Source organism: Rhinatrema bivittatum, chromosome 6 (assembly GCF_901001135.1).
Source record: "Rhinatrema bivittatum chromosome 6, aRhiBiv1.1, whole genome shotgun sequence".
Lineage (NCBI taxonomy): Eukaryota > Metazoa > Chordata > Amphibia > Gymnophiona > Rhinatrematidae > Rhinatrema > Rhinatrema bivittatum.
In genome coordinates, this window is record NC_042620.1 from 263210823 (window position 1) to 263225896 (window position 15074).

The following is a 15074-nucleotide window of genomic DNA, read 5'->3' on the forward strand; positions in this document are numbered from 1 at the left end:
AGCACGGTCTTTGCCACACTATCAGCCAGATATCAGGGATTCACGTACATTTTTTCTGGGGCATGTACGGGTGTGCATGGTAGGGGATGGGGTCCCGTCCCTATCCCCCATCTTGTCCTGTCTGTATAACCACCATCCCATCCCTCTCTGTGAGCTGTTTCTACTGTAGTGCCATCAAGGACCCCAGCTACAGTTTTGCTTCCTTGTTCTCTCTTTTTTTTTTTTTCTTTTCAGCTTCCATGTCTTTGCCTTCATTGCCATTTCTTCTTTTCCTCTTCCTTAGCTTCTCTCACTCCACTCTGTTTTCCTCTCTCCTTCCTTTCCATTACTTTTCTTTGCCTCCTATCCCTTCCACCTTCTTCTCCTCTCCCTCCATTTCTATATCATCCCTATAGTACCCTGCTTTCCCATCCCTCCATATTTCTTAGGCCTCGCCTCCACCAATCCTCCATATCTCTGTTCTCCAGCATCTCTACCCTATCTCTTTCTCCTTTCCCCACCCCAGCATTTCTCCCCTTCCTCTTCTCTCCTCTATCCCATCATTTCCCTCACTCCTCTTCCTATACCAGTATTTTCCTCCACCTCTTCTTCCTTCCCTCCCTACCCCACTTGTATCCTGCTTTCCCGCCTTCTCCCCGGCACCTGCTGCCCTGTGTCCTATCACTCCACAGCTTCTAGTCAGGCCACCATGAATAGGCTGAAGCTCATGGGCTCTCGCTTTCTGCCTGCTGCAATGCAGTGCAGTAGAGTGTCGCCTCCTGAGCTTTGACCCCCCCTGCTGGCGATTTTAGGGGGCAAAATTGATAGCATGACTTCTTCCTCATTGGCAGCAGAACTTCTGCCACATTCTCGGCATCCTGACCTCCATCGCATTCCCTGCCTCTTGGAAAGCAGGGCCGTACTTCTAGACACTATAATCTCTGCCATACCCGCTTGGATACTTGCATAATGCTTACAACTGTGTTTCATACTGTGGTAAATACTGGGACTAACATAGTAATGACGGCAGAAAAAGACCAAATGGTCCATCTAGTCTGCCCAGCAAGTTTCTTATGGTTGTTAATACCGCTCCATGCAGGTCCCCATGCCTTCTGTTAAGGACAGCAATATTAATAATCAAAACCAAGCAACTGGCAAACCCACAACAAAATCACTGCCAGCAATATTTTTATGGGGTGAGCAGCCTTTTTGATAATTCAGACAATGCTGCTTGAACGTCCTTTGCTTTTGGACTGCTGCAGCTACTATCACAAAACGGGCAAGTTTAAAATATAGCTAACTTTGTACTAGACAGCCACTTTAGCTGACCTGGAACCAGAATCTGAGAGTGAGCCTAGAGAGGTTTCCAAGCTGGCCAAAGATCACCAGCTACTGTGCACTTGGACTACAAGTGGAAAGGGAATTAGACTTTTGTTTTATGCCTTTTTTAATTTAAAGAGCCAATATGCCAACTGTGGACCTTTCTGGTACCTGGCAATGTAAAATAAATTACTAAAATAATTGAGCAAAAAAATTTTGCGATTCTGGGGTGTTCCTTGGCAACCTTATACTGTCTCCAGAATCCACATATAGAGGAATTTAAGGAGGCTAGGAATATACTGAATATGCCAGAATATATTTGTAGATACTTCTATAAGAGAAAGAGCAGAGGCCATGCTGGAGGGAGTGAAAAGATGAGGGGAAGAATGCAGTCCAGTCTCCTTTTACCCCCACCAGAAATAGCCCCAACTTACGTTTCTCATCCATAAAGTTCTGCAGGTATTCATGCCATGGCCCTGGCTCTGGCTGTGTTACGTTCATCCTGTCAAAGAAGTAGAAGGAAACCGCACAGTCCTTAGCATTCCTGGCCACATAAATTGTCTGAAAGAGGAGAAAAAGGGTTAAAATAAAATCACATCTGTGGAAAGAGGCCGTAAAGAGAGAAGTTGGGCATGGGGTGAGAGAGAGAGACTCTAGGACTGTAACTTCTAAAATGTACTATCTCCCCAGTAAGATACAAGACTTGCATGTGCGAAAAAACAAAAGCTAAGGGGTGTGGGAGATTCTAGGAAAAAGTGCTGCCCTCCGTACTCACCACTTCTAACCACATATGAGGTAGGGGAATGTAGAGGATGGGAGGAATATGAAAATCCAGAGAAAAGCAGTCGAGGAGGGAGGGAGGAAGTCTACCTTACAGTTTAGCTTCCAGAAAGACTTGGGCACCAACTGAAATGGGAGGTGAGTTTTAATAGTGCGCGGAGATGGTGTTGTCTCGAGGATGTCCACACCTGAAGGAAAAATATGAGAGGTGAATAATTCAGTGATGTACCATCTGGTAAATGGTACTGCATGGGAAGAGGCAATACAAGGAGACCCACCTGATGGTATGGGTTTTGGGGAGCAGATTTCCAAGAATGGGATCCGAACATGGGTGGGAGCCCGGCAAGCCTTTTCCAGATCCCCTCCATTGTTGATGAGATCCACGATCTCTTGCATCCAGGTAGTGCCTATAGAGGTTAAACAAAACAGGTGTGCAGATTATTTCCAAATGAAAATTTGTCTGTCAGTGTGCCAGTATGTGTGTGTATGGTTTAATGTCCCCTTGTTCTTCCATTCAGAGAAGTTCCCCAGTCTCCGGAGGTCTTCACCTGCTTTGGGGTAAGTGGCTATGAGCAGGTCATCTGGGCGGGCTTGAAATCCTTCTATCCGCTGCCAATTCTCGGCAATGGGTTCCATGAGTGGAATCCCGCACACCATTCTCAGGGGGAAACGTTTGAAGATGCTTCTAGGAGAAGACTTAAGGATTTCACTGTAATCATTCTTCTCAGTCATACTGCATCAGCGATGGATGGTCGAAGATCTGTGAAGAGGGTGAGAGAGATGGAGGGAGACGGGATGAAGAAAGAACCAAGAGATAAGCCAATGAAACTACAACTAGTTATGGAGGTCATGTGCCTACTGAACCAAAGCAATGGAATAGAAACCATGGCACAGGCCGTGAAATCAGTAAGTCAAAATAATGAGTAGGAGTTATAATGCACACTTCGAAAGATTAAAGCAAGGGGCAAAACCATGAGAATATGAGGGAAAACATAAGCCATGGAGACATTGATAAACCCATGAAATGGGATAAAAAAAATCAGAACTATGTTATATCAGCTCGAAACAAGGACTTTACAAGCCACCATATTAGACAACTTGCTGACAACTTTAAAACGATTGTGTGCGCACCCACATACGTGCATATGCAGGCATAAGCATACAGGTGGAGGAATTTTCAATCATCTGCGCAAGTTCGCATGTACTATTAAAAATACACCTAGTATGTGTGTATGTATGCCTTTAATTTTAAACGGATACATAAGGAAACGTTATTCGCATATCTTTCTTCAGGACTTGTCAGCTTTGACGCACGCAGCTAGGCAGATTTTAAAAAGATGCACGCGTGAAGGAAATAACTAGTTTGACCACTTAGTCCACCAGTTTGTCCAGTCAATCTCTAGGTCATCAAGACCCCTCTGGATTTTCAGCCTGCACTCCCCCTAGTTTACCCAGACCCCTCACCCAGTCAGTCTTTGCCTATAACAAGTTCTTTTACTTACATCTGATGGAGAGCAGAAGTAAATATGTGCAGGTAACAGCCCAATGCACGCTGCTTTCCCAGATTTAAAATAGAGATTTATGCATGTGTTGGGACCCGCCCCAGAATGCTGGCCTTTTACTGCCTCGGGCCCTTTAAGAAATGTGAAGTTGGCGTGCTGCGTGCCTTAGGGGGGCCCCGGAGAGGCAGTGGCGTTGGAGGCAGGCTGAGTGCAGCGGCCTGCTGCCCATTTACTTCAGGGTCTTTGCCAGCTTCAGTGACAGCAGCAGCAACAGAGGCAGGAGGAACACAGCGGCCTGCCGCATGATTATTCGGGGGCCTTCCCCAGCATTGGGCTCGGCACCGAGCTAAGGGCGGTGGTCCGCAGCCCGAACGCCAAAAGCAACATCCTGTAACTGTAAATTCTCCTTTAATTTTCTCAGAGGTTTGCAGACACATCACTTACATGCCCCCATTTTTTTACAACACTTTACAGTTTTGAAAACAAATACCATGTGATAACTAGAATAGAAGCGGCTTGAACACAGCCAAATGAAAGAAGGTAGACTTTGGCTGTACTTCAGGTGCTCTTTATTTACTATGAAAAAAAAAAAGGCAACTCCAATACAAACAATGCAGCTCAACTTCAGGTAACATAGTTCTGAAAAGTCAACACAAACCAACAACGGGGTTCACCTTAGTTTCAGATAATAGATAGTCCATAGACATAAAAAGTCTTAGCATACTGTATCTCTCTGCCTGCTCCCCAGAGCCTCTCTAACCCCTCTGGGCCCTGCTGACTTATGTTAGGCTGAAGAGATCCTCCCTGGGCCCAGAACCCTTTGAGAGTATTATCCTTAAGGAAGACCTGGCTAGGTCTCTGTGGCCGGTCCCTTAAGGTAGTTTGAGGGAGTTTCTGGTTTATTCCCTCATATACCCTCCCCCTCAGCTCAGACTTACTGGGATGAGCATCTGCCTGTACAAAGGACACCTCTCTTGACAGGAAATCTGCACTGGCATTCTCCCTTGCTGCCCTATATCGTATCTTGTAGTTGAAAGGCTATAGGGCCAGGAACTATCTCATCACTCTTGCATTGGACTCCTTGTTCCTATTTATCCATAGGAGCGGTTAGTGGTCCTCTATGGGTGTGAACTGCTGTCCCAACAGGTAGTAGAGCAAGGCCTCTAAGGCCCACTTGACTACCAAAGCGTCCTTCTCAACTGTTGAGTAATAACTCTAGCGTGGCATTAGCTTCCAGTTAATATATGCCTCAGGATGTTCTTGGCTATCCTTCTCCTGAACTAAGATGGCTACCAAGCCGACTTCTGAGGCATTGGTTTGCACTGTGAAGGATTCAGTGAAGTCCAGGTTTATCAGGACCGGTTTATAGCATATCGCCTCCTTCAGGGCTCTGAATGCCTTCTCTGTTTCCTCTGCCCACTGGACCTTCAGATAATAGAAAAACTAGGGGGCACTCTATGAAGTTAGCAAGTAGCACATTTTTAAAAAATTGGAGAAAATTATTTTTCACTCAACGCACAATTAAGCTCTGGAATTTATTGCCAGAAGATGTGCTTAAGGCAGTTAGTGTAGCTGGGTTTAAAAAAGGTCTGGATAAGTTCCTGGAGGAGAGTCTATAAACTGCTAGTAATCAATAAGGAATAGCCACTACTTGTTACCAGCATTAGTAATTTGGGATCTATTTAATTTTTGGGTACTAGCCAAGTACTTGTGACTTGGATTGGCCACTGTTGGAAACAGATAATGTGTTTGATTGACCCTATGGTGTGGCCCACTAGGGCATGTCTTATGTTCTTATGGGGATTTCTTTACCAACAGTCTTGTGAGAGGCTCTGCCTTCTCTGAATACTTGGGACTAAATCTTTTGTAGTATCCCATAAGGTCTAAGAACGCTCTCACTTTCACTTTTGTTTGTGGGACTGGCACCCGCATGATTGCCTCAATCTTCCCGGTCTGTGGATGGACTTTGCCCTTCCCCAGAGTATAGCCAAAATACCGGACCTCTTGCCCTGCTTTCTTCAGACTGGTTAGTACGGCCTGGATTTGATTAAGATGTGTCTTCCATCGTGGCTATAGATGATAACGTCATCAAGTAGGCAGCTGCGTACCATTGATGTGGGCAGAGCAGGCAGCCGACCAATTGCTGAAATGTTGCAAGGGCGCCATGAAGCCCAAACGGGAGTACGGTGAACTGGAAAAGCCCACCGGGTGTCGAGAACACAGCCTTCTCTTTCGCCGAGGGCATGAGAGGCACCTGCTAATATCCTTTGGTAATATCAAGGGTAGAGATGAACTGGGCTGATCCCAAATGCTCAATCAGTTCATCCACTCGAGGCATCAAATTGGCATTGAATTTTGAGACCTTGTTGACCTTTTTAAAGTTGATAGAGAACCTCATGCTCCCATCTGGCTTTGGCACCAATTCTAGGAGTGAGGATCAGTCACTGCTAGACTCCACTCTTAACCCGAGCTGGAGTATCTCCTTCGCTTCAGGCTCAATGATGCAGCGCCCGGCCTCAGGAATCTGATAAGATCTCTGCCGTACCACAACCTTATTATAGTCAATGAGGACTCAGTTCAGCAAATCCCTCTGAACAAGCATTTTCACACTCCCAGAGTCCACACCATATAGCTCGACCAGGATCACAAACTTAGAAATTCCCTGGCTAGAGACGTCTATGAAGTTACAACAGTGTGGAGTCACAGCAATAATGTCCTTCACCTCATCTTCCCTGCGGGGTTAGTCTCCTGCGAAATGGCACCTTTCTCCACAACTGACACATGGTGGTCCCAAATGAGGGTGTTTAGCCCCCTTCTTAAATGTTTACCAGAGAGGCTGCTTCGGGCTAAAACTTTGAGGTGCTTATCTCCGGATCCGCTAAAGTTTTTTTTAATGTACTTACCTGAACTTATTGTACAGGAAGAGATCTACTGAGAGTCAAACTAATTTAGATAAATTTATTTGCCAGATGGCAAGAAAATAGGTTCCAGTTAGTAATCAGTATATAAAAGTATAAAAAAAGATGATTAAAAAAAAATGGTTTACAGCAAGCCCGTCTCTTTCTTCTTGGGGATACTGCTCTGACCTTCAGCACACTGCTGAGGGGACGAGGGCAGTATTCCAATCCTAACTTTACAACGTCAAGCCTTTATACTCTGAAGTAAACAGGCATACATGATTTCCAACACCCAAATCTGTCACTGTAGCTTTTTGCTACATTCCCGGCTGTACAGCGTGAACTAGTCTGTTCCAGCTTCTCTTATCTACAGGCTACAGCAGCACTTTATGCTTTGCTGTTAACTTTTCAGTTTCTGGAAAATGCCAGAGTTTTTAACTCTTTCTGTCAGAGGCGCTAACCTCAGATACCTATTTGTTCATTTTTATTCAGGCTGTTATCCCAGTGTTCTTATGTCCTCCAAATGACCTTGGATTCCCAAATGTTTCATTTTTATTTCAATGCTCAGTCTCTTCACTGCCCAGTATTACAAAGCCGGCCAGGCTCAGCACCACGTGGAACAGCAATATTGACTCTTAGAGCTCTATACATTTCCACAAGAGTTGCAGGTAAGGTGAAAAGTCTGGCCAGAACCATGCCGCTGACAATTGAGACCTCTGAGTCTCAGAACTCCACCTTCCTCTTCCTGAGTTGGGCTTCTCTCAGAATCATGGCAATTTGGACATGGTCTGGACCTGATGATAGCCTTCACTACTTCTAGGGCCTTTTCAACCATAAGGCTTGGATGTCGGCAAACCCACTGACGCATGGGCGGGTCGAGTTTGTCCTGGAACTGTTCCAGCAGAACTGCCTTGACTATTTCCACTCCGGTTTTCCCTTCCAGGTGCAGCCACTTCCAGGTGGCATCTTTAAGCCTGTGGAATAGGTTTCTAGGGTTTTTCTCCAGCCTGTAGAATTCCTCGCCAAAATTGCTGTCAGTAGGCTTCTGGGGTGAGCCCCGTTCTCCCTAGAATGGCTGCCTTGACGTCCGGGTTGGTGGCCCTCCCTTCTGGATTAGTTTGTTTGGTGGGCATCTTGGCTAACCCCGGTGAGTAGATTCCCCAGATAGCTAGCTCACCTGTCCTCTGGCCAACCTGACAGCTTTGCAGTGTGCACAGTTTTTCAAGAAGCCATCTGGGTCTTTTCCAGGGTTCATTTTAGGTAGTGCCAGCAACTCTGAAAGTGGACTGGTTATGGTTGTTTGCACAGCTTGAGCTAACTGCATTACAAACATCTGCTGCCATTGCAATGCTTGCTGCTTCCAACACTGAACCCCTCCAGGGATAGGAGAGTGGAAAAAACAAAAAAAAAAAACCTGCTTCCCTATCCAGCACTTACTTGACTGTTACGATTCCTCCTGTAGCTGTGCCACAGGAGGCCTCTCACGTTTTCTCTGGAGGCCGCACCGAAGCCAGGGCCTTGCCTGTACAGTCTATCCCGGTTTTGATCCATGTCCTGGGAGGCCTTCATTGCCATCTGGGCCTGCCTGAGGCCTGCTCTGCTTCCTCCAAATTGCTTCTCAGACCCAGGAGTGCCTGCTTCCTGCACTATAAAAGGACTTTTCTTTCAGTTCTGCTTTGCCTTGCATTGGAGTTATTTGCTCCTGGATGTCTTGCCTTCCAGTGTGCTGGCAGGCCTTTGTTCATTGTTGGAGCGCCATGTCCAGTCCTGATGTCTGTGATCCAGTCCTGATGTTCCTCACCTGTTCCTGATGTCCTCTACCCCAGGTTCCTCGTTGCCTCCTTTCTGGCATGCCATGTTGTGGTCCGTGACCAGCCCATGGAAGTGGCTGTATAGGGCACTCATGGTACAAGGCCATCTTCACTTGCATAAGTACAAGCCTCTGGAAGACTTCCGCTTCAGTCCTGAGTTGTCTTAGAATCCTTGCTTGCTTCCGTCCCGGTCTTTGGAGTTCCTTGCACTGCGTCCGTCCATGCCAAAGACTCTGAATGAACCTGTGCCATTACAGCGTGGTCCGTGACCAGCCTAGGGTTGGGCTGTGTAGGGTGCGCCTTGGTACAGGCTTCTACCAAATCTTCGCCATGTTCCAGCTTCAGTTATTCCTGTTAGAGATCTGCTAGGGAGTTAGCAATCTGTTGTGGATCTGCTGCTCGAGTTAGCAAACTGTTATATCTCTGATGTTAGTTAGACTGCAGAGTTAGCAATCTGATGTTTGATGGGAGGAGCAGTCAGATAGGAGGAGCAATCTGTAGAGAAGGCTCTGTGTAGCGGGCTCCTGGAGAGGGAGGAATCAGCAATCTTGTAGTGTCTCAGATATCATCTTGCTAAGGAGTAGCAATCTGTAATGAATCTGATATAGTAGTGGGTGGATCCCTGGGCCGATGGCAGACAACTACGCCCCCGGGAGGATACCCTGAGAGAGACCACCGGCTAGGCTTGAGTATGGAGACAGACACACATTAGTTAGCCATTGTTAGGATTGTTAGCCATTGTTGTCCTGAGCACATGCTAAGGGATTTCTCTGGTGGAACTGTTTAACTGCATTGCAAAATCTTCATTCTGGCTAAGTATTTTCTGCTTATCTTTACTTCTTTTTGCTTATTGATCTGAAGTTGTGTAGGAGCTTGTGTAGAAAGCTTCTGTGATTATTTACTGCCTGTGTTTTAACTTCTTTCTAGTCTGTTTCATTTTGTGTAGAAGCTTGTGTAGAAAGCTTCTGTTGATTATTTCCTGTCTGCAAAGCTATCAGCTTTTAAACTGGGAAAATCTCTCTAGTTTGGGGTTAGCTGGCACAACTAAAAAACTGGGGCATAAAGACTTTTTTTAAAAAAAAGAATTGACCAAAAGGCAAAGACAACAGTCCAGAAGTGACGTAATCTAACTAAATTGGGTGTGGCTCAGACCTGTGCAAGGTAATCAGAGCAAGGAAGGGAGCCATTGTTAGCCATTGTTGTCCTGAGCACATGCTAAGGGATTTCTCTGGTGGAACTGTTTAACTGCATTGCAAAATCTTCATTCTGGCTAAGTATTTTCTGCTTATCTTTACTTCTTTTTGCTTATTGATCTGAAGTTGTGTAGGAGCTTGTGTAGAAAGCTTCTGTGATTATTTACTGCCTGTGTTTTAACTTCTTTCTAGTCTGTTTCATTTTGTGTAGAAGCTTGTGTAGAAAGCTTCTGTTGATTATTTCCTGTCTGCAAAGCTATCAGCTTTTAAACTGGGAAAATCTCTCTAGTTTGGGGTTAGCTGGCACAACTAAAAAACTGGGGCATAAAGACTGTTTTTTTTAAAAAAAAGAATTGACCAAAAGGCAAAGACAACTGTCCAGTAGTGCCCTGCTTTACCCAGCTTGTCCCAGGCTAAACTGTTTGACTCCCACCCACCCCTGGGGCTTGTTTCTAATAAAGACTGCCTAGATTACCATTGGCAGCAAGATAAATTAATACATTGGTTACAGTCAAGGAAATAAAGCCACAAATTACCAAGATGAGGACTATCCAATGTAACTGCTGTGGAGCCTTTATTCTGAGGGAAAGCATCTGGAAACTTAGAGCTTGCCCAATTTGTGCACAACTCTCATCCTTGAAAATGGAGCTGACTGTGATTAAAGATCAATTAGCTTCAATTAAAAGAATTACACCCACATTGCATTACTCAGAAAATAATTCCCCAATACCACAAACAAACCAGGAGTCAAGAAAAGGAGATCCATTAGGCTCAGGTAGGACCCACAGTCACCCATTCTTGACAGAAGAGCAGCCAACAGGTATACCGCCCCACTCAAACAGGTCATCAGGAAATTCTTTAAAAACCAGGAATACAGTTGGCTCTGGTAGAATTAGACCTGTGATGAGGAGACACACAATGTACCAAATGCAAAAAGAACAACAAGCCTTCTCTAAAATAAAAACTGAAGAAGTTCTTGAGAAAAGCATTGCAGTATTACCAGAAAAGAGAGAGAAAACACAATGCATGCAGTATGTAAAGATCCATAAGCAAAAAAAAAATCTAATTGAGATGGAAAACTCTGTCAACAGTGGCACTACCGCAAAAAGAAATAGTGAAGTGAATAACAAATCTCAACAATTATCTCACAAGGAGTCCAGGAAATGCAATAACCGTAAAGAGAGTACCTGGAAGGCTATGACCACAAATGCTCATAGTTTGGGAAATAAAATCCCAGATCTGCAGGCCCTAATGGCTGAGGCAGAATTGGACATTGTTGCTATCACAGAAACATGGTTCACAGAATCTCATGAATGGGATACAACAATACCAGGCTACAACTTGTTAAGGAAGGACAGAGAGGATAGAAAAGGGGGAGGTGTGGCTCTTTATGTCAGAAACAACATCCAAGCAACTGAGCTACAAGGAAGTTGGGGTATTGAAGAAGCTCTATGGGTCGACCTAAAAAACGATGACGGAGCATCCATTTATATTGGAGTGGTTTACAGGCCTCCAAACCAAAAGGAAGAGCTGGACAGACATCTGGTTAAAGACATCCATAAGATAGGTAAGAAGGGAGAAGTGGTGATCGTGGGTGACTTTAATATGCCAGATGTAGACTGGAAAATCCCATCTGCAGAAACTAAAAATAGTAGAGCGATAGTGGATGCCATGCAAGTATCTTTGTTCAAACAAATGGTGTTGGAACCCACGAGAGAAGGAGCTATACTCGACTTAGTGCTCACTAATGCAGATAATGTCTCAGATGTCCAGGTGGGCGCCCACCTCAGCAGCAGTGATCATCAAACGGTATGGTTTAATATCACTAAAATAATAGGGAAAAGAACCACAAAGACCCGAGTTTTACAGTTCAAAAACACAGACTTTGAGGAAATGGGGAACTACCTGGAGGAAGAACTTAAAGGATGGGAGAACGAGAGAGATGTGGATCAGCAGTGGACCAATCTAAAAGGAGCAATCACCAAGGCAACTGCTCTATATGTTAGAAATGTAAAGAAAAGCAAAAGAAAACTGAAACCTATCTGGTTCTCAATGGAGGTGGCTGACAAAATTAAAGCTAAAAGAACAGCATTCAAGAAATATAAAGGATCCCAAAGGGAGGAGCACAAAGAAGAATATTTGTATCAACTGAGGGAGACAAAGAAATTAATCAAGTTGGCAAAGAGTCAAGCGGAAGAGAGGATTGCCAAGGAGATAAAAAATGGTGACAAAACATTTTTCAGATACATCAGCGAAAAGAGAAAGGTCCAAAGTGGTATAGTGAAATTGAAAGGTGGTAATGATCAATGTGTAGAGAGAGACGAAGAAATGGCAGAAATATTAAACGAATACTTCAGCTCTGTGTTCACTAAAGAAGACCCTGGAGAAGGACCATCTCTAAACAACAAGAAACTGGAGGGAAGGGGAATAGATGAAAATCCTTTTACAGTAGAAAATGTGTGGGAAGAACTAAAGAACCTGAAAGTGGACAAAGCCATGGGGCCTGATGGGATTCATCCAAGGATATTGAGGGAGCTCAGAGATGTTCTGGCGGGTCCGCTGTGTGACCTGTTCAATAGATCCCTAGAAACGGGAGTGGTGCCGAGTGATTGGAGAAGAGCGGTGGTGGTCCCGCTTCACAAGAGTGGGAACAGGGAAGAGGCAGGCAACTACAGACCGGTTAGCCTCACTTCGGTGGTGGGAAAAGTAATGGAGTCACTGCTGAAAGAGAGAATAGTCAACTATCTACAGTCTGGAGAATTGATGGACCAGAGGCAGCATGGATTCACCAGGGGAAGATCCTGTCAGACAAATTTGATTGACTTTTTGACTGGGTAACCAAGGAATTGGATCAAGGAAGAGCACTAGATGTCATCTACTTGGATTTCAGCAAAGCTTTTGATACGGTTCCGCACAGGAGACTGGTGAATAAAACGAGAAGCTTGGGAGTGAGTGCCGATGTGGTGACCTGGATTGCAAATTGGTTGACGGACAGAAAACAATGTGTGATGGTAAATGGAGCCTTCTCTGAAGAGAGAGCGGTTTTAAGTGGTGTGCCGCAAGGATCGGTGTTGGGACCGGTCCTGTTCAATATCTTTGTGAGCGACATTGCAGACGGGATAGAAGGTAAGGTTTGTCTTTTTGCGGATGACACTAAGATCTGCAACAGAGTGGACACGCCGGAAGGAGTGGAGAGAATGAGACGGGATCTAAGGAAACTGGAAGAGTGGTCGAAGATATGGCAGCTGAGATTCAATGCCAAGAAGTGCAAAGTCATGCATATGGGGAGTGGAAATCCGAATGAACTGTACTCGATGGGGGGGGAAAGGCTGATGAGCACGGAGCAGGAGAGGGACCTTGGGGTGATAGTGTCTAATGATGTGAAGACAGCGAAACAATGCGACAAGGCGATAGCAAAAGCCAGAAGAATGCTGGGCTGCATAGAGAGAGGAATATCAAGTAAGAAAAGGGAAGTGATTATTCCCTTGTACAGGTCCTTGGTGAGGCCTCACCTGGAGTACTGTGTTCAGTTCTGGAAACCGTATCTACAAAAAGACAAAGACAAGATGGAAGCGGTACAGAGAAGGGCGACCAGGAAGGTGGAGGATCTTCATAGGATGACGTACGAGGAGAGATTGAAGAATCTAAATATGTACACCCTGGAGGAGAGGAGGAGCAGAGGTGATATGATACAGACTTTCAGATACTTGAAAGGTTTTAATGATCCAAAAACAACGACAAACCTCTTCCGTAGGAAAATAATCAGCAGAACCAGGGGTCACGATTTGAGGCTCCAGGGAGGAAGATTCAGAACCAATGTCAGGAAGTATTTCTTCACGGAGAGGGTGGTGGATGCCTGGAATGCCCTTCCGGAGGAAGTGGTGAAGACCAGAACTGTGAAAGACTTCAAAGGGGCGTGGGATAAACACTGCGGATCCATAAAGTCAAGAGGCCACCAATGAAGAGTGGGTGACTCGCCAGAATGATGGCTATTGACACAATACCCTTACTAAATAAACATACACATGCTTACTGTGACTCCTACATCGCTCTAAGCTTCAACAGCAAGAGGTAATGGAAAAAAGGATTTGCACTCATAAAGAGGGGAGTAGCTGGCTTGTTACGGCGGTTACTACCCCAAACCAAATATGCCTGATACTTCACTTTCAATGCATATACAGCATAGCTCTCTGCTTCAATGACAGGGGAGAAGAATAACTGATACTTCACACATCCAGCAGAGCTCTCTGCTACAACGGCAAAGGAGAAGAAAAAGGGTTCGCACTCAAAACGCGGGGAGTAGCTGGCTTGTTACGGCAGTTACTACCCCAAACCAAATGTGCCTGATACTTCACTTTCCATGCATATCCAGCATGGTTCTCTCCTGCATCGGCATGGGAGAAAGACTGATACATCACGCATTTCCAGCATAGCTCTCTGCTTCAAGGGCAGGGGGGAAAAAGAAAAACAAAAACCTGATGCTTCACGCATATCCTGCATAGCTTCAACGACAGGGGTGAAGAAAAATAAGGATTCACAATCACAAAGCGAGGAGTAGCTGGCTTGTTATGGCGGTTACTACCCCAACCAAATGTGCCTGATACTTCACTTTCAATGCATATCCAGCATGGCTCTCTGCTTCTACAGCAGGGGAGAAGAAAAAAAAAAAAAAAAACCCAACAAGAGCTGTACAACATAGTCTAGGTAAAACAAATAAGCATGGGTGTAGCTTGCTTATCGCGGCGGTTACTGCCCCTACTACCCCTAACTAATCAAGCTAGATATTTCACTTGCATGCAGCTCCATCACTGCTCTCTACATTAATGGTGGGGGTGGAAGGGGAATAGAACAAGGAGCTAAGAGTAACAGATAAGAATGAGAGAAAAAATGTGTGAGGCTTGCTGGGCAGACTAGATGGGCCATTCGGTCTTCTTCTGCCGTCATTTCTATGTTTCTATGTTTCTAAGTTCTTTTATTAAACAGGTTATTAGAAGCCACCAGAGGTGGCAGTAGTGAGCTGATATGCCCGGCAGGGCTGTAGTCCCTCAGCTACTGGAACAACGATCCTAGGATGGCTGAGCTGTTGAGAAACTGTAGAAAGTGAGTAGGCAGAGTAGGCAGAGTTCATGAACAGAACTAGATGACAAAACTCCCGTAAGGTCTCAAGTAAGCTCAGGAGCTGGAAAGGGTTAGGCGATCGAGAGCGAGTACCTGGTTCCAGGGAAGGCTCTGAGAGAGCGATGGTAACTCACAATTGTTTGTAGCAGTGATAGCTTCCAGGCAGTAGAGAATCTTCAGAGTGTTCAGGAACATGGGCGCTCGAGGAGTGAGTACCGGTTCCTATCTGTAATCTGAAAATAAAGAAAAGAGCGAGGCCCCCGAGAAGCGGGTACCTCTGGTAAGACCGAGGAGGCAGTGTAGCTTGGATAGGGAAACCTTGTCCGTAACCTTATCCCTTCCATTGCTAACTCAGTTTGTTATCGTTTTCAAAGACCTTTAAATATTGGACGGGCCCAGAAAACAGCAAGGTAGGCAATCAAACAACGCTGTGAGGATAACAACAAAGAATAGATGCCCAAGGGTCTTTTTCCA

At 45.2% G+C, this 15074-nt stretch overlaps 1 protein-coding gene across 2 annotated transcripts in view; it reads right to left on the bottom strand.

Moving 5' to 3' along the window:
- The window catches only part of LOC115094231 (sulfotransferase 1C1-like), a 64269-nt gene that overhangs the window by 24130 nt on the left and 25065 nt on the right, over positions 1-15074 (bottom strand). The window contains exons 1-5 of one of the 2 annotated variants that reach the window (XM_029607064.1): positions 6485-6684; positions 2628-2839; positions 2358-2486; positions 2170-2267; positions 1734-1860 (exon numbers count right to left, since the gene is read on the bottom strand). In XM_029607064.1, coding sequence (XP_029462924.1) covers positions 1734-1860; positions 2170-2267; positions 2358-2486; positions 2628-2811 — 538 coding nt within the window. In that variant the 5' untranslated portion in view covers positions 2812-2839; positions 6485-6684. Of the gene's footprint in view, positions 1-1733; positions 1861-2169; positions 2268-2357; positions 2487-2627; positions 2840-6484; positions 6685-15074 lie in introns of those variants that run through there. The other variant, XM_029607063.1, reaches the window with a different exon arrangement.